General features: G+C 37.2%; 1 protein-coding gene across 10 annotated transcripts in view; it reads left to right on the plus strand.

Annotated features, from left to right (window-relative positions):
* The window catches only part of robo2 (roundabout, axon guidance receptor, homolog 2 (Drosophila)), a 623,900-nt gene that overhangs the window by 534,420 nt on the left and 66,857 nt on the right, over positions 1 to 22,623 (plus strand). For all 10 annotated transcript variants that reach the window (XR_015940079.1, XM_088639711.1, XM_088639706.1 and 7 more), the window contains 7 exons: positions 755 to 836; positions 4,715 to 4,880; positions 5,320 to 5,486; positions 13,208 to 13,329; positions 17,226 to 17,457; positions 21,293 to 21,417; positions 22,039 to 22,210. Coding sequence is in view for 9 of the 10 variants with exons in the window: in XM_088639711.1 (XP_088495837.1) it covers positions 755 to 836; positions 4,715 to 4,880; positions 5,320 to 5,486; positions 13,208 to 13,329; positions 17,226 to 17,457; positions 21,293 to 21,417; positions 22,039 to 22,210 (1,066 nt within the window). In the remaining variant the exon portion in view is untranslated. The remainder of the gene's footprint in view (positions 1 to 754; positions 837 to 4,714; positions 4,881 to 5,319; positions 5,487 to 13,207; positions 13,330 to 17,225; positions 17,458 to 21,292; positions 21,418 to 22,038; positions 22,211 to 22,623) is intronic.

Raw genomic sequence — 22,623 nt, forward strand, 5'->3', positions numbered from 1 at the left:
AGCTTGTAGATTCCTGACAAACTCCAATAACCCTGATGGGTGCAGTGGGTCATCATCAGCAGGCACTTCTGGGCCTGCTGTTTGGTTCTGGGTAAGTACATTCTGGCACTCAGGGATCAATTCTGCACAAGGAATCAAGGAGCTCTCTCATGAGAACTGTGTCAGTTTTATCGTGTGTCACAGGTAGGAAAACAGTTTAACTGAAAACAGTGTGTAATCTCTTGTAAAGCCTTCATCAGACATCAACACTAAATATGGGCATCAATCTGCCATGTTCTCCTTTTTCTGTCATGCTACTGTATGTAGCTACAAAAACTTGTCCCTTTTTATATCTGTCTTTTTGTATATAAAGAGCCAGAACACTTCTGCATATCCTTTTCTATAAAGTATAACACAGAACACTAATTTAAGTTAAGTTGAACCATCCATCCATTTTCAATTACTGCTTAGATCAATACAGGAATCAAGTTTTATTTTACAATAAAATAAAAAAGCATTGAATTAGAATATCACTGTTTGATAAACTAGATTAGCAGTTTTAAAAGTTTTCAAATCTACAGTAGATTTGGTTTCAAAAAGCAATGTCTTGACCACTTACCCAAACATTTTTTCAAAGAAATTATTTTTAAAATGCACTTCCTACGGCAATGTTTTAACTGTAAAGCTTTTATAATTCCATTAACTATTTAAATTATACAGCAGTGAGGATTGGTTTAATACCCTATTTATTCATGTCTTCTTTTATTTAATCTAGATATCAGATTCTGGTGTATATACCTGTGTAGCAGCAAGTTCCAGTGGGGAAACATCTTGGAGTGCCTTTTTGGAAGTGAGAGGTATAGTATTCTCTGCTATTTTTCCCTGGATCTGTCTCAGAACTGTGGTTCTCTTTCTTACCAAGTGAAAAGAATTCCATTGAGATTTTATTCTAGATCAAAGTTTAACAACTTTTAAACAGAATGAATAAACTGAAGCCAAATTTCTGTTTTTGTACATGCAAGTCAGGATCTTTCAGGAGATTTATCCCAAGGCAGACAGTCACTAACACAAATATGCACGCATTAACATCAGGAACAATTTTCCCAGAACCCAATTAACCTACCGTTGTTTTTCTGAGCACCACTGCACCACCACGGTACTACTACTACTATTACTTCTTCTTCTTCTTCTTCTTCTTCTTCTTCTTCTTCTTCTTCTTCTTCTTCTTCTTCTTCTTCTTATTATTATTATTATTATTATTATTATTATTATTATTATTATTATGTGAACCACAGGATAATGAGTTTGTGCAGCAAAAAGATTCACACTTTAGATGTCAACTTGTTCCAATGAGAAATTAAAGCCTCCTTCTCTGAAAACATAGGCTGTACATTTTCAGGTTGTTAATTATTTTATTTCAAAGGCTGCATACTGCTGCATTATTCCACTCTATCAAAGAACAGTACTTTAAAACATAATACTCTGGGTTTTTGCACTGGAGTTGATTTATACAATGAATTCATCTATCCTAGGCTGAGACAAGAAAATATAGTTGTATATAAATATAGTCTGTATACATATATATATTTCAGGATCCCAGGATGAAAAGGGCCCACTGCACTTTAGAGCATTACCTGTGGCTTTCAGTTGATTATATTTGTTGAGATAATCCTATACAATCAAAGTTGTTTTGGTGAGAAAAGTAGCATACATTTGACACATTATCTGTTTCACTTTAAACACATTTCAGATTAACCTGCTTGTAAGATGACATTCAGATCTGCTTGTGGTTGAGTTAACATCATGCATTGCAATGGAAGAAGCAAGAGAAACAGGAGCCAATCATGACATTATATTGGTTTTGGAACAATGTGGTTAATGTGACTCAACAACTACAGTTGCAGTGGGGTTATATCTTTGCTTGGGTTTCCCACGTTTATCATATTTTGACAAAAGTGATCCTGGACTAAGAGAAGTGCTGGAAATAGTTTTCACAGCTGATTGATCACTTTCACTTCATCCATCCACATATACCATAATGTGTCATGGGGAGAAATAACTGTTGGTCACCTGGGAGCTGCAAGGCCATTTGAGAGGGAATGTCATATATTCTTAGTATCTCTTTTACAGCCTCAATCCAGGTTTTCTTGGTCAACCTCTCGCCTTGACCCTGGAATCCTACTCTAATATGCTCTGTATACCAGTTGGTAGTGGCCATAAAAGCAAGATGACTAAACCACGTGATCTGCGGTTGTTGTATATAATGATGTACTGTAGCTCCCAACATTTCTCAAAGTCTTTCAATATTCATCTCATTTGGCCTTGTTGGCAGCTCTTTTCTCATTTCTTAGGTGGTGAGTTTATGTTCTAGACTCTGTCAGAGTCCATGTTTGGTACTGGTACCTCAGAGTAAGAATGAAAATGACTAGTTTTTGGGGATGTATGGGTGTTTCAGGAGAAGTCGAGCAAATTATATTATTTGCTTACTGTATTCTCACATCTATCTCTCTGTTGAGTCTTCCAATGATGCTCCACAGATATTTGAACTCTGACACTTGTTGAAGCTGTGTTCCATTAATGTTGATATTGAGGCTGCTGATTATTCTGCTCACCTTCATCATTTTTTTATGCTGATCTTCATATCATTCTCTTCACAAATTGTGTTTAGTCTAGTCATATGCAGTTTCTCTTCATCTTCATTTACAAGACTTTGGTCATCAGCAAACAGTATCTCATTCAAGGCTTCTGGTTCTGGGTTCTGGGTTCTGGGTTTGCCTGTTTGGTAATTTGGTCCATATACTTAATCAAACCAGTCTGTAGTCTATTTAAAGTACGTACATAGCTCATACTGTTATCTTAAAGAGCTCTGATATTATCCAGGAGGTGTCCTTTCACATTGTACCTCTCCAATCTCCTCCACAATTTCTTTCTGTTTACCCTGTCAAAAACATTTTCTTGATTCACAAATACTTCTCGCTCAGTTGGTATCTGAGTATCCTCTTCCTTTCCTAAAACCCATCTGTGTATCACTCAGTAAATGTTCTACCTTGTACCTGGTGCACTCCTTTAATATTCTATAGTGCTACTGCTACTTTTTAAAAAATTGATATGCCCACTGCCTGCTGCTAATCTTCTGGAACTTTCTCTCCTTTCATGCCCGCTGGAACATTTCAGTCAACCGTGTAATTCCAATTTCTCCACATGCTAGAATGGCTTCTGTTGTATTTCTGTCCACTCAGGCTTTTTTGTTGTTTGGCCTGTTATAATAATAATAATTGCTTACACTTATATAGCGCTTTCTGGACACTCCACTCAAAGCGCTTTACAGGTAATGGGGACTCCCCTCCACCACCACCACCAATGTGCAGCATCCACCTGGATGATGCGACGGCAGCCATAGTGCGCCAGAACGCTCACCACACATCAGCTATCAGCGGGGAGGAGAGCAGAGTATTGAAAGGGATAATGGGGGGTTAATTAGGAGGCCATGATAGGTAAGGGCCAATGGGAAATTTGACCCCTACTCTTCTCGAGAAACGCTCTGGGATTTTTAATGACCACAGAGAGTCAGGACCTCGGTTTTATGTCTCATCCGAAGGACGGCGACTGTTTACAGTATAGTGTCCCCGTCACTATACAGGGCCATTAGGATCCACACAGACCTCAGCACCCCCAGCTGGCCCCACTAACACCTCTTCCAGCAGCAACCTTTCCCAAGAGGTCTCCCTTCCAGGTACTGACCAGGCTCACATCTGCTTAGCTTCAGTAGGTTGCCAGTTGTGAGTTGTAGAGTGATATGGCTGCTTGTCTAATTTATGATGTTAATATCGTAAAATCTTCAAGTTCTGGATAACTAGATTGAAAATAATACAGATTTTTTATTTTGCCTGCTGGACTTAGGACTTACTTGGACTTACACTAAAGTACTCTCGCCATCTTTTCCTGATGTCTTTCATCACTGATGGAAATTCCATCCTTATCATTTATCACCCTTGTTGGATTATACAGTTCACCTCTTAATCCTGTCTTTCCCACTCTTTTAAAATTCTCTGGTTGAGTGTTTACACAGTTCAGTCAGCTCTTAACCTTCTTAACCTTCTTCCATGATAAACCTTTGGAAATTTTCACAATTCTCTTAAAACAGTATCTTGTCTTGACAGTCTTTATTTTACATAATCATCCTCCAGCTTTGTTTTCACCCATTCTTCGTCTAACCTCTTCTTTTCTCTGATAGTTTTTTATCACCAGGCCATCTGCTTTATCGGTCTTTAATCTTGTTTCTTTATTCCGCATACCCTTTTGAATGTTTCTATCAGAGTGTTCTTAAAAACAATCCATGATTTGTCTGCTAACATTTCTGTGTTGTTTATTTTATCCAATTTCTGTGTAACCTCTCTCTACCACTTTCATTATTTCTTCTTTTTTAAATTTCCTCGGATCAGTTTGGCTAGCTTTGTTTTTGATCTGTATCTGTACATTCATGTGCTAATCGTGAGTGGGTAGTGATCTGTGTCAAGGCCTGTATTTTGATTAGCCTTTGCAGCTGTGATGAGGCTTCTATTTCCCAGTCTTGTCAAAATGAAGTCAATCTGAGATTACATATTCAGATTGTTCCATTTGGCAGACCAACTTTGGGTACTGGATTATATTCAAGATACTGTATATAACAGTTCCAAACATTTTTTGTGCCTTCCTCATATTCTATGCCTTTTTTTCATTATCTTTTTTGATGCAGAATCTGCAGGGGCTACAGTAACCAAGAGCCACAATGTGAATGATCTTCCCGGGCCACCCTCCAAACCCCAGGTCACTGATGTCACAAAGAACAGTGTCTCATTGTCATGGCAGCCAGGGATGACTGGGGGCTCACCCATCACTTCTTATGTGATTGAGGCCTTTAGGTATGTCAGCAGCCAGTTCTGATATGAATTTTACTTGGACATTATTATGTGGAAACAATATAATCTGGGTGGAACATGTTTTGGCTATTTACAAAAAGGAATTCTCCCTAACAGCATAAAAAAAATTTAGTTTATCACTCTGTTCTGTGACAAAAATTTAGTACAGATTATTTGGTCATCCATTTTTAAGTTTTGTGTGTTGATTTCTGACCTTCCAAGTGATGTTCATGTTTTTTTAATTTATTTGTAATTCCAAATTATGTTTAGCTGCCTATTGAATTTTGGATAAAGTAACTCAGTAGGTATGTGAAATCTGTTTAAAAGTGTACTACAGTTTTATTTTTATGATGTATGAATGTTAGATAAAATGTAAAAAAATAAATCAATCTACAGATAAAGTGCTTTTCAATTACCGTTTTAAGATTGTATTTTCTTACAGCCAGTCAGTGAGTAACAGCTGGCAAACAGTGGCAGATCACGTCAAGACAACACTCTACACTGTCAGAGGTCTCCGGCCAAACACTATCTATCTCTTCATGGTCAGAGCTGTGAACTTACAGGGCCTTAGTGACCCCAGTCCAATGTCAGAACCAGTTCGCACTCAAGGTAAGGACCAATGTCATGTGTATTCATCCAATTTTAGCTCTACGCAGGACCCTGATGTGTGTAACTCTGATAAGCATGTGTGTCTTCAGATACATATATTTCAGTAGTTCAGTTAGATACTAATACATGTGAGATAAATACTAATACTAATGTGTGCAAAAGACAAGGTATGCAGTGTATATTTGGTGTACTGTAGCTTGCCTGGCTGCTTCTCAAGAAGGGAAAGAGTGTCCAGATCCTCTAAAAAGAATCTTCAAAAACATTGATGCAGAATTCAAAACACTGAGCTAAGAGCAGTTCAGCTGTGGTTTTCTGAAACTGATCAAATTCTTAGCCAAAATACATGCATGTAAGAAATGAAAATTGTGTAAAACACAGGGTTGTGCTTGTATGAGTGAGTAGGTTTAGATGCAGAGTGGAGAACCAATAGCCAAGGGATCCATTCTCCTACTGAACATATTGCTGATGTATAGAGTGTTACACTTGGTAGAGTGTATAGAGTATAGAGTGGTACAAAACAGCTCTCAATAATAATTCAAACATGCAAAACAGTATGAAATACTAGGTAATTATTTTTCATTAAATATTTTTTAATTTATGTAACCATGAAGTATCTGTCCAATTATTATATGTCTTAGGATCACTGAAATATTTCTTTAATATAAGTTATTAGAGGGATGGTATCATGGTACAGTGGTTAACATTGCTGCCTTGCAGCACTGGGGCCCTGGGATCAATTCTGAGCCTGAGCTGCTATCTGCATTTGTATGTTCTCCATGAGTTTATGTGGGTTTCCTCTGGGTGCTCTGGTTTTACACCCACACTCAAAAAACACACTGGTAGGTTAATTGGCTTCTGGTAGTTGTACACTGCCTTGCTCTCGTTGCTTACTGGAGTCTCTGACTCCCATGTGTTCCTGAATTAGAAGAAGTGGTTAGAAAATAGTTGGATAGAAGTCATTATAGTTCATTGTATCAGTTATACATCAGCACTAGCCAACCTTTCACATACCTCACTCCAGTATAGAAAACACCTGAGTCAAAGCCCTGGTCTTTTTCCTATTTGGAATTTGTGGAAAGATTTGAAAACTTAGGAAAGTCTGAAAGTTCAGGAAAGCACTAATCAGTTAATAAACATTTAACACCATACAGATTTTGATGACAACCACACACAGCTGTGGTACTTTAAGGATTCACTGTGCCTCCAGGCAGTTTTACAGAGTAGAGTAGGCCTGAATCAGATTCTGCTGTGCATGATATTGTGATTGTAACGGTTGCAGGGTGAGGCTCCCATGGAAAGAGTATTTTAAGACCCTATGTGAGGCAGCAAATCTGGAAAGGAATAGGGAACGGAGTTGAGGGAAGACACACAAGGTTTATTGGTGCTCAAAGTGATGATAGGGAAGTCCATGCAGAAGCGAAGGGTAGGTATCTATTGCAACAAATCCAGGGAGGTCCACAGGAGAATCAGGAAACAGTCCATATGTCCATTATCGAGAAATTCATCCAGAGACAAAACAGGAACAGACACATGAAAAAATAAGAACCAGGAATACGGGGCTTTGTACCAGGCCCCGGGCTCATAAGGTCAGGGTGGCTACTACTGGCCTATGTCCTCAGACTTCCCCATGAAGCCTGGTGGTAGACGGGCCATGAGAAAAGCATTTTTCCAAAGCTAAGCCCTGAAGGCTGGGGGAAGAATAAGGAACTTAACTAGACACACCAGGAAGTAATAATTAAAATGGCTATCTAGATAATCAGTCAATCAAAGTTTATTTATCAAATGCACAACAATACAGCATGCAGAAGTAGTTGCTGGTAATGAAATGTCTTTTCTGCGAGCTCACCAGGGGGTAAAAATCACAAAATTAAAGTTACAAAATAAGTTTACATAATAATACATAATAATGCAATAGAAAGTGAATAAAATAAACTCAGACAGAGCTCAATATAAATAGAGCTGTGATGTGTCCAGGGTGTATGCAATATATTATGTCCAAGTGGTGCAGTATGCCGAATACAATGAAAACTATATGTCCATGTAGCCATTACGGGTGATTTGATGAAGGATCTGCTGCATGGTTATTTAGTCGTTTTTTTGCCTGGAGGTAGAAGCTGTTCCGTAATCTGTTAGTCTTTGACTGAATGCTTCGATACCGTTTACCGGACGGTAGGAGAGAAAAGAGTTTGTGACTGGGATGACTGGGGTCCTTTAGAATGAACCTGGGCTTCTTAAGACATCTAGCTGAGTAGATATTCTGGATGTTTGGTAGCTCACAGCCAGTAATGAGCTGTGCTGACTTCACCACCCTCTATAGTACTTTGCGATCCCGGGCGGAGCAGTTCCTATACCAGGCAGTGATGTGACCAGTCAGGTTTCTCTCAATAGTGTACCCGTAGAAGCTGGCCTGGATATATGGTGGTATGCCAAACTTCTTTAGCCTACGGAGAAAGAGTAGGCGCTGCCATGCTGTTCTGACAACGATGTTGGTGTGGTGGGTCTAGGTTAAGTCCTCTGTGATATTAACTTCCAGGAGCTTAAAACTGCTGTCCCTCTCCACTGAAGTCCCATTGATGTAAATAGGTGTTTGATCTCCTCCCTGGTGTAAAATTAGAGCGGATCCCTAGAGAGGATTAGAGCGCCCGCTGGAGGAAGAGATGTCGACCGTGACAGTGTTCCCTATAGCAGTATACGACTGACACCTTGCACATTCTAGTTGACTGCACCTATATGCCTTATATTGTAATTTCCTCTGTAATTTCACTGGGATGCCATAGGAAGAGTATGATAACTTTTGCAAAGCCATGTATTCCCTAGACCAGTGGTTCTCAAACTGTGGTACGCGTACCAGGAGTGGTACGTGGAGTGCTGCCAGCTGGTACGCCATATGACCCTGGAACTTTGTGTGCACTGAAAAATCGGGACGGGTTTTCATATTTTCTATTTTAAGACGTGTCGAATACACAGCCTACGTACTACGATACAGTGCACGCTAATACTTGAGTGGACACAGAGCTACAATGTCATTCTATTCCATTCTATAGGAATGTGTGCTATGAACGTAAGTTTTTTTTTAAAAATACAATTGGTCACTTATCTCCAGCAAATAGAGAGGTAGGAGAATGTGCCTGATTTTGGAACAATGCCAATGTTGTAAACACAGGAATGCATAGAAATGCATGCTAGGAACGCTGGTAATTATGTGAGCACAGGAAAGTGTGATAGATAACAGAAATATATTTAAGAACTGTTCTAGGTTAATTTGAGAAAAATACACCGAGGGTCTTTGTGTTTCGGTCCCATGCGCATGAAATAAAAACTTATTTTAACTTCTGAGACAGAATCCTGAAATGGGGAAAAATGCAAGCTTGTGGATTGCAAAAGCAGGTAATCCCCAAACTATTTTTGAAGAACCTTATTTACTGTTGGCAAAAGAGCTGACACCTATTATGTGTGGAGAAAAAGCTGCTAAACAGCTCGACCTGCCGCCCCCACTGAAAGACACATAGAATTATTAAAATGGCAGATGATATCAAAAGTACACTGGTAGAGTGCGTTAAGATGAACGGATGCTTTTCACTGCAATTAGATGAGTCTGTAGTCGATTTGGCCAATTCACTCGTTTACGTTAGATATGAGTTTGAGGGTACGTCCCATGAGTACTTTCTGTTCTGTAAACCGCTACCAACAGGAACTACAGGAGAGCACATATTTCAGCTTCTAATGAATTTATCGAACAGAATGGCATTGACTGGATAAAATGCGTCAGAGTTTGTACAGACAGTGCTAGAGCAATGACAAGCCGACACAGCGGTGTAGTTGCACGAATTGGAGAGGTTGCTGCAGAAATTAATGGACGCATTGCAACATCCACCGCGAGACCTTTGCTGTCAAGAAAATGCCTGACGATTTAAAACCTGTTAGACTCTGTTGTGAATTGTATCCACGCTCAAAAAATGAATTCACATCTGCTTTGCTTGACTAAATGGGCTAACTCCTCTCACTGAAATGGGGCTTTTTTATTGTTTATTTTTATTTGTTGTTGTTCCTGTTTTTTTTTCTGTAAAGGGCTTTGAGAAGCCACCTTTAAAGGCACTATATCAAATAAAGTTTATTATTATATGTGTGAGTGTGTGTGCGCACATACGCGCTCATGTTGGTCATTGAGAATTTCTGGGGTTCCTATGAGAAGATGACTTGTAGGTGGTACTTTAGTATGCTTTGGTTTGATCAGGGGTGGTACTTGGTCCAAAAAGTTTGAGAACCACTGCCCTAGACTATGGACTTCCTAGTCTCAGGAAAGCCCTCCCCAAAACAATTACCTTTTATAAGATGGCAAATTCTTTGACTTGAGGTTTATTTTATATATTTTTATGTATGCTTAATTCTTTTTATGTTTTTTTTTGGTGCTATATTTGTGTATGTAGTGTTTTGTGATGATCCTGGATAAAATTTGGTTTATTGCTAAAAAACAAATATAAAAAACTTTGGGGAAGTCAGTACAGGAGAAAATGACATTACTGTTGTTGAATTATCCAGCGTCCCAAAAAACAAAAGATTTGATCCCAATAAATTTCAAGAAATACATTTCATCTTGAGGTGATACTTTTTCCTGTACATCATCAGTAAAATCCATTAAACTATATTTAAATAATTATATGCAATAAGGATTGGATGTCTAGGCTCTGAAATGTAACTACATTACAACCCAACTAAGATTAATTATTATTACAAAAATGACTCAATTCAGAAAGAGGAACATTTGATTAGGGCTGCATGCAGATCTTAATCTATGTATTACTTCATAAAATACGTTTTGTGTTATTTTGTAACCTCTGATTAAAGTCTCTTGAATCATTGGCTAAATCATACACCATTTAACTTGAGATAGAGTGGATATATTTTTTCATTTGGCAGTATTACTATCTTGATTAATTTGTAAAACCTTGATGCAGTAATTTAAAAAATACTGTTAAATATGCTGTTAATAATTTTAAATTTGTAATATTCATCCAGAAGATTGACATAATCCTGCCATTTATCATCATTGTCATAATATAATTTTATTTATGTTTTTTAATACTTTTCAAGAAATTTACATCATCTGTGTTTTATTATTATCAGTAGCTAGCAGTACACATTGATATTAATCTAAATCATTTAATTTTATTTAAAAAAATATAAGACAAGAAATGTTCAGCAGCATGACAAGTACTGGAGGTCCCTGTCTCACATTATTGTTTTTTTATGCAATCTGTTCAGAGCTCTGGCTAACACTTTACATACGGTGAATTGCTTTGCTTCCTGTGAGCAGTGTCATTTTCCAAGGAGTTACATGTATATATTATGACCAAAAACCTTCAGAAAATAAAGCCATATACATGTATGTTTGAATTAATTGTGGATTTCTTGACCTGGTACTACAGCAGTTTAGTGTCCATCACCTTATTTTAGATTTACATTAACCCATCTGCAAGAGACTGATGGGTTAATGTGTTTAAAATTTTTGTGAGCCACCACAAAACAGACAGCAATCTTGTAAACCATAGATTTTATTTTATCTTTCAAGTTAAGAAATTAACAATTGCCCTGTAACTGATGCTTGTTTATTCCAGATTTCTCAGATTTCATTTTTGTCTGATTCAACTGTAGTTGTCACATATTTCTATTGTCTCTGCAGACTCTTTGTACACTGTTCACAAATATAAACTTCTAGTACAATTTATTTTGTATAAAATTATATTATAATGTTGTTTCTATGCGTTGATGACAGACTTTTGTCATTTAAACCCTTGTTTTTTTTTGTTTGGGTAAATTCTTAATTCAGCCAGAGTTCTGTTGCAATAGCAGGATAATCAAATGTATGCCCTGAACATATCCTTACTGCAGGCAACATGTGAATCTATGAGTGTTTCAGAAGCTGTTAAGTGATACACTTGTGACCCTCTCCTTTTGGAAATAATGTGGAAATAAGTGCACTCATTTGTTAGCTTAACATCCTATTCACTAGATTTGGATTTGTTTAAATATGCTATATACAGTAAATTGGCAAATTTTGGAAACAGAAGATGATCAGGTCATAACAGTGCCAACATTTGTTGTTTTTCTAGAGGGTGAAGTGGGTAAAAAATATTTTTCTGTCTTTCATGCTTATTGTAGTTTTACAAGAAATAGTGATGCAACAATTAATTTTTTGGGGGGTGGTATGTGTTGAGTATTTACTTACAGTGTGGTTTGGCTTAACCCATCTACAGTAGCTGAGGGCCAACCTCCTGGCTATAGAACAATGAAGATGGGACCCCCATGAAGAGTGAGGAGGGATGTTTGAGATGAAAAGCGAAAAAGAGGTTGATATATGTTCAATGTGGTGAAAAGGTTATTTAGGCACATTTGACTTTTCACATTGTCTTCACCAAGTCCTTTTTAACAAATAACAAACAGAACTTCTACTTTTCCATCATTTAAAAAAATAAACAGCCAGCATTTAATATCTTTGTGTGAAAAAAAGGAGAAAGAGCAGACATGTTTCTTCCACCTGTGCAGTATTCAAGCCATTCATACCTCAACATGCTGTCAGTTCCACTGTGCCTGACAGGTGCAAGGGTATATCTTTCACTAATGCTACTGCAAACCTGTTGGCATCTAGAAATCATAGGAACCACTGTGTGGAGTTCACCCCTTGTTTCAGTAACGTGTGGCACCCTCTTGAGTCTTTATCAGCAATAACTTGAATTAAACATTTCCTGTAAGAAGTGATTGGGCTCCAACATCACCTGGGTGAAATCCTGGCCTACTCTTCCTTACTGCTTCTACGCTTTGAAGTTTGAGTCTTGTATGCACCATTCTCTTTAGGTCCTGCCACAGCTCTATGTGGAGTTTAGTTCTGGACTATTACTTGGCCATTCCAAAATCTTATTATATCCAAGTGCTGTTTTGTAAACTTGAGCCATACAGCAATGTTCATCTTGAAAAGCAGGATTTTCATCCTGCTATCCCTCAATGACTTTTACCACAACTAGAGAGGATTGTACATCCCTGAAGGTATCCTTGGGGTTCTCTGAAACTTCTAAGAGCATTATACTGTCTGGTCTTTGCAAGAAGTTGGTAGGATAGCTACTGGTGATTAGACTGGTAATATTCTTGAATTATCTTCATTTGTTGCTTGTCTTTTTCTGTAGAATTATTTATTTCATATTGCTGTCTGGAAATGGCTTACAATCCTTCCCAGACTGAGTGCCACAGATTTCTCTTGATCTGGACACGATGTGTTGCCACAGACCCGAGTGCTTAAGACCAAACTCACAAAGTTTCTGATTTTATATACAGGAAGAAATCACTTCCTGATGTTCAACTAATCATTTGCACATTTTTGTGCACCTGATTTTACATATCCTCTTAATTGAAATGGTAGATTTACTTTTTCACACAAAGGTATTGAATGCTAGCCGATTATTTTTGGTGTGTTATTTGTCAAATGAGGTGTCTACTATTAGGACTTGTTGAGGACTAGGTGAAGGTCAAGTATGTCTAAATATGTTAAACTTTGAAATCTTAAGGGGTTTTATTGACTTTATCACCACTCTACATATAGTTTTGAGAAAGTATGTCAGGAATGATTATGATTATGTGGTGGTGAAAGTGGTTTGATTGTTTTCGTTTCTCCCAAACTTTGATTAAAAACTATCAACTCAACAACTCTGTCTTTTTTTATTCTTTTCCAGATATCAGCCCCCCTGCGCAGGGCGTGGATCACAGGCATGTTCAGAAGGAGCTAGGAGAGGTGATAGTGCGACTCCACAATCCTGTGGTTCTCAGCCCCACCACAGTTCAGGTCACATGGACGGTGAGTAACACTGAGCGTTTCTCATCTGTTAAAGAACCCTCCTTGTTCTAAAAGAACTAGTTATACTATCTTCCTGATGCAGGTATTTCAGCCTGTGAGTTGGGTATTCAGAATTACATTCTATATCAATTTGTTTATTTTATGCTTGCCTTCTTTAAAAAGTAATAAAGATGGAATAAACAAAATAAACTTTAACAGGATTAAAGTAAAGTATTAGAGTAAAGTGGGGGGAAATTCTCTGGAGCCTGAAAAATACTTCAAACTAACATCAAAATGGCTTAGGTTCATAAGACCCATAACACCCACAAAAAAGTTTCTTGCCTTTTAGTGTTTCTACCAATTTCTAAATGTGCGATTTAGAGTTATGATGAACATTTTAATGATAAAGTAAAGAATAAAAATTAAAGAGCAGCAGGTCAGAGACATAGATTTCAAAATTCTTCATGCTAATCTAATTGTCCAGCACAGAAGATTATTGTAAATGTGAAATGTAATGCGTCAGGTGTATCTCTCTGACTGCTAGTATAAAGTATAGAAAATCTTTTTAAATACTCCTCCTACTGCAATTTTATCAAAATGTTGTATCCAGTCCTTAGAAGTACTTTAACTTTCATTAATTTAATTTAATTGAATTAATGGGTTTAGATTTTTTTCTATTAATTGTTTTTTATAGTAGAAGAATTATTCTTACATATTTCAGTAAAAAGGGGTTCAAAAAGCCTTTAGTTGCCTAAAACATTCAATTAATGAAAAGTTGAAACCGTTTCGCTGATTTATACAGCCTCTTCAGCTGAAAACAGCTGCTTAATATCCTCCTTAAAAATCCAGCTCACTTCTTTCAGTGTTAACAAGCTATTACATTGAATTATTTCCCTTTTTCACTGCATAAATTGAAGTTTTCTCAAAGTAAATGGAGCTATGTTTAAAAAAGCCGGCACTTATCATTTGCAGTTTTGGTTGTGTTAAGTCTGTCTTCGATTTTGGACAAATTGGTGTTTATTACCCTTTGTAGTCTGTGTGTATTTTATGCTGCATATTTCAAATTCCTTTGGGTTGTATTGGAGTCAGTGTCTGGTATTAATGCAGACAGCATGATAGGTTTACATTTGTGTGTGTAATAGAACCACATTATTTATTATGGCAGATTTGTTTACATACGTGCATTGGAATATTTAACATTATTATTCAGAATTCACAAGTCCATATATTATTTAATACATTAATTTTTGGAATGGTGGAATCTGAATTTTTCTATTCACTTTTACATTAAGTTAAGTCTAAGATTCGCAATGCATGTAAAATAGAAGGTACTGATTTTAAATTGACATGGCAAGGATAAAACACTCAATAAGGGTAGTATTCATTAATTAGAGTATATTACTACAATCTAATGAACCATTTGTAGAAAATTAATACAGGAATACTAGTAAACTTTGTTACTCTCTTACTTTTAAACTAGCATAGGAAGTAAAAAAAAAATACACAGAATTTAGAGAAAGGTTCAGCTGTATTGCCAGAGCTTTAAGTGCTGAGATTAAATGAATATTTGAATCTTGTAAAAGAAAAACTGAAAATATTAATACAATAATATTATGTGCACAAAGGTATGAAAAGGCTATTTTTGTGAACTCCGAGTCTATAAATATGTGAGAATAGAATAACAAATGCTTCAGTACCCTGTTTTTTCTAGACAAGGCTTTCTTATTGTGTGTGGTATTATCAATCACCCTACTTCTTTCTACTTCCCATTAAGGATTTTAAATCATGCTTTATTTAAGGACTCAATCCTGTAACAAATAAAAGGTAAGGTCTGTCTGTGGTAATGTAATGCCATACTTTACAGCTTTTAATTGAGCAAAGGGTGTCAGATCTGATGATAAAAGGACCATTAAAAATGTAACAGCCTTTCAGACAATCATACACTGTTGATATATTCAAGGAAAATGGGCGGACGTGTGCTGTTAGTAGGTCATTTCCCTGTGGTCAAATTTTTTTCAGTTATGTGCTCTTTAAAGATTCCTTCGCAACTTTGTAACACATTCTCAGATTTCTTTAGCTCCAAAATCGACTACATCCGGCATCACATTCTCTCCACAACACATATCATTTCCACACCTCCTGCCTGCTTGCCCAACTTTCTGGATCCCTTCTCTCCAATTTCTCTGCATCCATCAGTAAACTGGTTTCACATATGAAATCCACCACCTGCCTATTAGATCCCATTCCCACCACTTTATTTCAATCCTGTTCCACTTCTCTCCAAGCCATTGTCCTCAATTTAATAAATGATTCCTTGAACACTGGTGTTGTACCAATGGTCCTCAAAACTGCTGCCATTACCCCTGTGCCAAAAAAGCTTAACATATCTCTGGGCAATCTAAACAATTTTTGCCCATCTCAACTTTCCCTTTCTGGCAAAATTCTAGAACATGCTGTCACATTTCAGTTACATAACCACCTCATTACAAATAACCTTTTCGATCCCCTCCAATCTGGCTTCCGACAACTTTACAGCACAAAAACTGCCCTGGTCAAAGTCACTTATGATCTTTTAATAGCTTCTGACCCTGGTTCTCTTTCTATTCTCATTCTTCTTGATCTCAGTGCTGCTTTCGACACTGTTAACCATTTAGGAATATTTTGCATTCACAGGGACACTTATTAATTGTAGCAGTAAGTCACAAAATGATTCTTTGATGGCTATAAGAAAACCGACCTTGCAGAATAGCTCGGCAACGCACACATACGGATACTAATACACAAGAATACATTTATAAATATATAAAATGTGCATATAAACATAACAGATCTTATAGTGAGGGTTAGCATAATACAAAAGGTATATATTCAATAGCAAAGAGTTACAAACCAAGAGGAACATACATTCAGTATACCATTCATTTATAATGAGCTTTGATAACAACTTTTACACTAAATACTCCAAAGCAAGTACATCACTCATAGGAATTAAATTGATATCAACTGGAGTTGAGGTAACAATTAAATTCTCAAGCTGTAATGCAGAATGTTGAATACTCATCCAATCTGTGTGGATTCAGATCTCCCGCGGACACAAGGGAACAGCAACAGGCTGTTGCTGTGTTCAATCGGTGTCCTCTGACCCGTTGCCAGGCAGTCCTGGTTTGGCGTGAAGTGGGGAAGAAGGAGGAAGAGATTCCTGCTGCGGCGCGCTGGCAGTTGCTCTCTGAAGACCGGCTAGTTAGTCTTTGCTTAACTAGCAGAGATTGTGCACATGAAAAGTGACTGCGGGTCCAAGCAAGTCACACTCTTTAGACGTGAAGAAGACTGGTTCGTTCCCGATGTAGCGCTAGTTCTGAATACTGATATTCAGCTGTTGACAGTTCCAACCATAGTTCACTTGTTGATCAGGCGAGCGATTGCGGTGGGGTACTTGGTACCTCAAGGCTTGCTGCTGGGCTAACCTTGGGAGGATCCTTTGGTAACACGTGGGCGACCTCCGGTCTCAACTCTTAGAACAAAGTAAAGTCCTGGCACTCGGACACACTGGCCATTACATGATTCTCCGAGATGAGTCTGACAATGTCCTGAAGAGGCCCCTTCTGGGCCCTGTGCTGTCTCTTTTATGTGGAGGAACTACGGTCGTTCATTGGTTGAAAGTTCCGTGGGCATTCGAGACCCACGTGGGGTTACTCTGCCCTACCAGTTCCTGATTGGCTGATCGAGGTGGAGGATGAGTAACAATGCTCTCTGACTGTCTCCTCTAACTGTATATTCTCATTCTGCTTATCTTGTGTATTTTTTTATTGTTGTTGTTGTGATTCTGTAAAGAGCTTTGAGAAACCACCTTTAAAGGCGCTATATAAAATACAGTTTATTATTATTATTTTTATTCTGTCACTCCTTGGTTTTTGCAGGTGGACCGCCAATCACAGTTCATTCAGGGCTATCGGGTCTTATACAGACAAACCTCAGGACTACCCTCACCTTCCAGCTGGCAAAGCCAGGATGTGAAAGTGCCAACAGAGAGGAGCGTTGTTCTTTCTGGTCTAAAGAAAGGCGTTGTCTATGACGTCAAAGTCCGCCCATATTTCAATGAGTTCCAAGGCATGGACAGTGAGTCCAAGACAGCTCGCACCACTGAGGAAGGTATGCTCAATCCTGATACCTTTTCTAAGTGCCTTTTCTTTTACCTCTATGCACAGCTTCAAAGTGTTTTAATGACCTGGGTCCTGAAAGAATTTGTACAATCTTTTACAATCCACATATCACCTTTCAAAAACAAGTAAGATTAAAATATTGGCTTTAACCAGTGTGCTTTTGACAGCAACCAGCAGCAACTTAACAAATGTTTTAATCTGCCGTCGTTTCTTCCACCTTAAAGCTGTGTGATTTATTTTCCCAGCACATTTCACCAAACTCAGTTTCCCTACCTCAGGTGCATCTGTTTGTGAGGCAGATAGTCCTACTGATGGTTGGCTTGTATCCCTTGTTTCTGTTCGTATGAAAAGCAATAAAAACATAACAGATCTATTCCAGCAATTAATTCCCCCTCATTGTCTGGCAATCTGGTACAGCAGGAAGATATTTATAATGACATAGTGATCTTAAATGTGACAGGGCCATTTATTTTCTAATGTCTCCTCAGAAAATAATCTTTCTTAAGAGCAGTCCTTGACGTGCACCCTCCTGTAGAGTCTGTTTGTCTGTCACATGCTAAGGCCAGTAGTTGTGTTCCTACTATTACAGAGTAGATAAAATTTGTAAATTATTGTATTAAATATCTTAAATCTCAACAGAAGCATGCAGAAGTTTTGCATTGCTTCAAGATAATAGCAATTTCTTTCTCATGAAAATACTAAAATGGTGTCTGTATGAATGGTTCAACCATCCACTTCGACAGGCCATCTGGGCTACATAAAGAATGAAATATGAAAGTACTAAAAAGTGACACTTGCAAAACTTGTTTAAACAATGGCATGATTCACCAGTAGCTGGTGTGCTTACCACAGTGTAAGAATTATCACCAATGCCCCCTTTAATAATTTAACGTTTTATTGTTCACATGTATTGTATACTGTAGACTTTTACTGTAATTATATACTGCTCAAATCTGAAGGTGTAACTGCCACATTTTGGAGCCCTACGAATTATAATTAAATATGTTCCCAAATACCTGTAGGACTTTCTAAATGGGCATTTTTAATAAGATCATGTGAATGAGATTGATGCGATTTACTGTGATAGTAATAATACATATTTCACTGTTAAAACTCAGTGATGGATTGACTTTAGGGAAACACGCAGAGGAAGTAGACATAAAAAAGAATGAAAGAACAGTAAGAGAGGATAAAAGAGTAAACATCTATGAAAAAAGAAAAAAACGTTATTGGAGCTAGGAGGATTTTCACTCTTTTTTTACATTGCTGATATCACCATCTCCTTTAATAAGTAAGTACAGTACATATGGCTTTTGTTCACGGTTTTGCCTTTGGCAGAAATTATACAGGAGGAGCAGGACACCATAGATTTATTGAGGATTACAGCCCTGGATTAATAAAATTTCTGTTGTCCATTAAAGCAATTAAGCTTCCTGTGGAGTGATCCACACTGATTTTGCTGAGTATGTCAATGTTTATCATCCTTTCCTCAAACAATATAGTTTAGTTTCCTTGTATGGTTAAGTATGGTTAGTACACTAAATTTAAAAAGAGATACCCATTGACTCAGAATTTACAAATTACCCTACTAATTGGGTTACTAACAGTAATAGGAAATGCTTTTAGCAAATACACATTGAGTAGAAACTTATAGCTTTGCAAAGCTCCAATTCAGTTCAGAATCCATGTTATGTTTATTAATCGTTCCAAATATAGTTGGGATGAAATTATACAATAGACAGGTTTTTGTTAACAGGTTAATTTTTTTAATAGTAAGTGAAATTGCACTATTAGGCTTACATGTTAATAAGAGAGAATTATTTCTCTTCTGTAGTAAACTCTTTTTTATAATGAATGGTTCTCAGGTTTTTTCACACTAATTCTACAAGAATAAATAAAATGAACTTGACTGTTGTGATAATAATGGAGTGGAAGTAATCAGGGTAAAGAGGTTTTAGAAGAGTCATAAAGCCTTCAGTTGTGAATCTAAGGTACTGCAGGAACATTTTTACTGTTCTGTTCTTTCTTCCGTCTTGTTTGATTACTCAGTTTCAACAAAGTATAAAAGCTTATATAGTTTTCTAAAGCAGAATGTCTTTGTGATTTTGTATTTGACCATTTTATGCTTCATTTCTTATCTAAAAGCCTTTACTTTCATATGTTGTACCCACAGTAGTAGTGTGGACCTATATCTGAAGACAAACCACAATTCAGTGTTTTAATGGAAAAATGAATTTGGTGTGTTTAAATCTTATCTGACATGGGGTCTATGTACTTGAGCACAATACAGAGTCACATTATGGCAGTGATGTATTTTACAGCTAATGTACTTATTAACAGCTGGTTCATTACTGTACATGATAACAGAGTGCTTTTAGGTCACATATGCATAATGCACTGCTTTAACATGCACACATTAACTTTGAATGACATTGTAGTGACAAGCCATTATGTTGACATTTTGTTACTGTGAGAATCTTTACCCATGCTTCCACTATTAAATAGGTGAGAAGCCTCCCAGAGCTATCGTGCTTGAGATAGACTATTCTATTTTTTAGAGCAGGCATTTGTCACAGTTTGGTGGCCATTTATCTTCCACTTCCTTGGCTTGTGAAGGAAACAAATGGAGTTCTGTTTGGTTGCATCCTGAAAGGATGAGCAGCGATTTGGAGTCTTACGCAATCTGTTGGGAGAGTCTGAGAGCCAGAATAATGGACCTGTCAGGAATCAGCCATGGTGTTCGTTACAAGCCAGCAGCAAGGGAAATAAGAAAACACTTAAAAAACTATTATTTTTCATCATGTGTCTGTTTCATAAGTGCTGTCCTTCCAGGCAAGTATTTTAATTATTAAATGGCATTCTAAGGCTCATGTTTTGTTCTCTGTGATACTAAAAAGAAACTTGAGGCTGATGCGTCCACTCAGAAGAACCTTTGACTTCACTTTTGCTACTACCCACATTAATTTTTTTTATAATTGCATCATAACTCATCCGAGAAAGAACTCACGAATAGAAACTGGTTGTGTGTAGCCAGTGAGAATTTACTTCAAGTACTCTAAAGTTTTTTTTTTATCAGATTCCCAAAACACACTTTACAAGCTGGTATGCTTTCTAAAAGCTCAAATAGAATGCCTGAGCTAGGCTCTCCAAAAGCTCTCCAAAGAGTTATTCATTAAACAATGGAATGGAGACATTTAGCAAGCTAATTAAATATGCGTATTTTTATTCAAGTGCTATTATTTTTTAACTATGAGCATTCACAGTTCTCTAAAATGATAGTAAAATAAATAAGATTTTGCTTTTCATTTTCATATTGAGTTGTAATATGCAATTTGCATTGGTCCAAAATAGTTATTTCAGATTATTGTATCTATACTTCCACTGAATATTTAGCTTTCTTTCTAGATATGATCTTAATGGTATTTTAAAAAAAACTTGATTTGCAATTTTTTAAATGTTAGTATGCAAATTCCTAAATAATAGACTACTGTGCGGTGACTTGTTCTTAGACTGACAGCTAACTGAGCCTTTGTCACACATTGCCTGGAAAAAGGAGTTTAGCTTTATTAATTGACAAGCAATACCAAACAAAAATGCTGATGTTTACTGGCTCCTGCATATTCTTACTTGCTTCATTTCACTCATCACCTGGCCTCTCTTCAGAAAGGCATTTTTCAAAGTTGTCAGCCCAGTACAGCTCATGCATATTCAGAACCATGGCAAGGGTGTACTCTTGCCCATCCACTGCTTCCATTTTCCCTGTTTTAGCAAAATGAACGCTCCAGCAGCTGGATTAATGTCTTCATTCTCTCTGCCTGGTATAGCCCCAAGCGCTCCTCCACAGTCTGTCACTGTCCTGATGGTTGGAAACCATAACAGCACCAGCATCAGTATCTCTTGGGACCCGCCACCTCCAGATCACCAGAACGGGATAATCCAAGAGTACAAGGTATTTTTGGGAAATTGATCCAACTCCCTCTTCCTTGACTAAATCTCTACTGCACTCCCTCACTATGCACTGGCTATTTTACCTATTATATATTATTTTATGGTTTTACACATCATATTACACTGTGCTTTTCTCCTGGTGGGATGCTCTGCTTTGAAGGGAGACGTACTGCATCCTGAAACACATTTCCTCTAACTAGACACTGAGGATCTGTACTGTTAACTCACAGAGATGAATAGGTTTGACTTTGGTTTTCAGTGAAATTCATTGGCAGAAAGTTTACTTTATGAACTTCATGAAAAAATGAGAGAACTGATTTTCATATGTAATTACCAACCAAGACTACCCACATTTACCTTCACAGATGAGATTGCACATATTTTGGGTGATATCCCTCACTGAAATATTTTATCATTGTTTTTTATTAATATGTATGGCACATTATGTGCCATAAATTTATAAATGAGAATATGTATACTAAAATTATCTTTCAAAATGTAAGATAGAGATCCTCTTTCTCAAAGCATTTCTTTAGGTATTTAGAAAACAGCTTTATAGCTCTGTGAGATTTGTTGATTTACATTGAAAAGTAGAACTCTAATTTCTTTTGTCTGTTTTTAGATCTGGTGTCTGGGAAATGAGACTCGCTTCCATGTCAACAAGACTGTAGATGCAGCAATTCGCTCCGTTCTCATTGGAGGACTCTACCCGGGGATTCAATACCGGGTCGAGGTGGCAGCGAGCACCAGTGCTGGTGTGGGGGTTAAAAGTGAACCACAGCCTATCATTATAGGTGAGAAAGATGCCCTCTTTACACTTGGCCTGCTGTAGATTAAAGTAGAGACATATAGATATTATATTAGATAAGCATTTTTCTCTGATTAGCTATTTGGAATAAAGGACCATTGGTAGCTGTGTTGAACACCTTTTACTTTTTACCATCACTCATAGAGGTAGGCAACACGGGGAACAATAACTTAACTCTATGTAGAATATACATACTGTATGGAAAAATGTCTCATACACCTCATTGAACAGGTAAAGGATTGAGCAATCAAACACTTGATTTTAAATTCTTCTAATGTTTCTTCTATTGTGAAATGTTTTTATTTAAGCAATGCAAGCATTGATTATATTTAAACATTATACTGTGCAGTGCCAAGTTAAAGATTAACATACCAATTAATGTTACCTTGATGATATTTG

The sequence above is a fragment of the Lepisosteus platostomus genome, chromosome 7 (assembly GCF_059453375.1).
Source record: "Lepisosteus platostomus isolate fLepPlt1 chromosome 7, fLepPlt1.hap1, whole genome shotgun sequence".
NCBI lineage: Eukaryota > Metazoa > Chordata > Actinopteri > Semionotiformes > Lepisosteidae > Lepisosteus > Lepisosteus platostomus.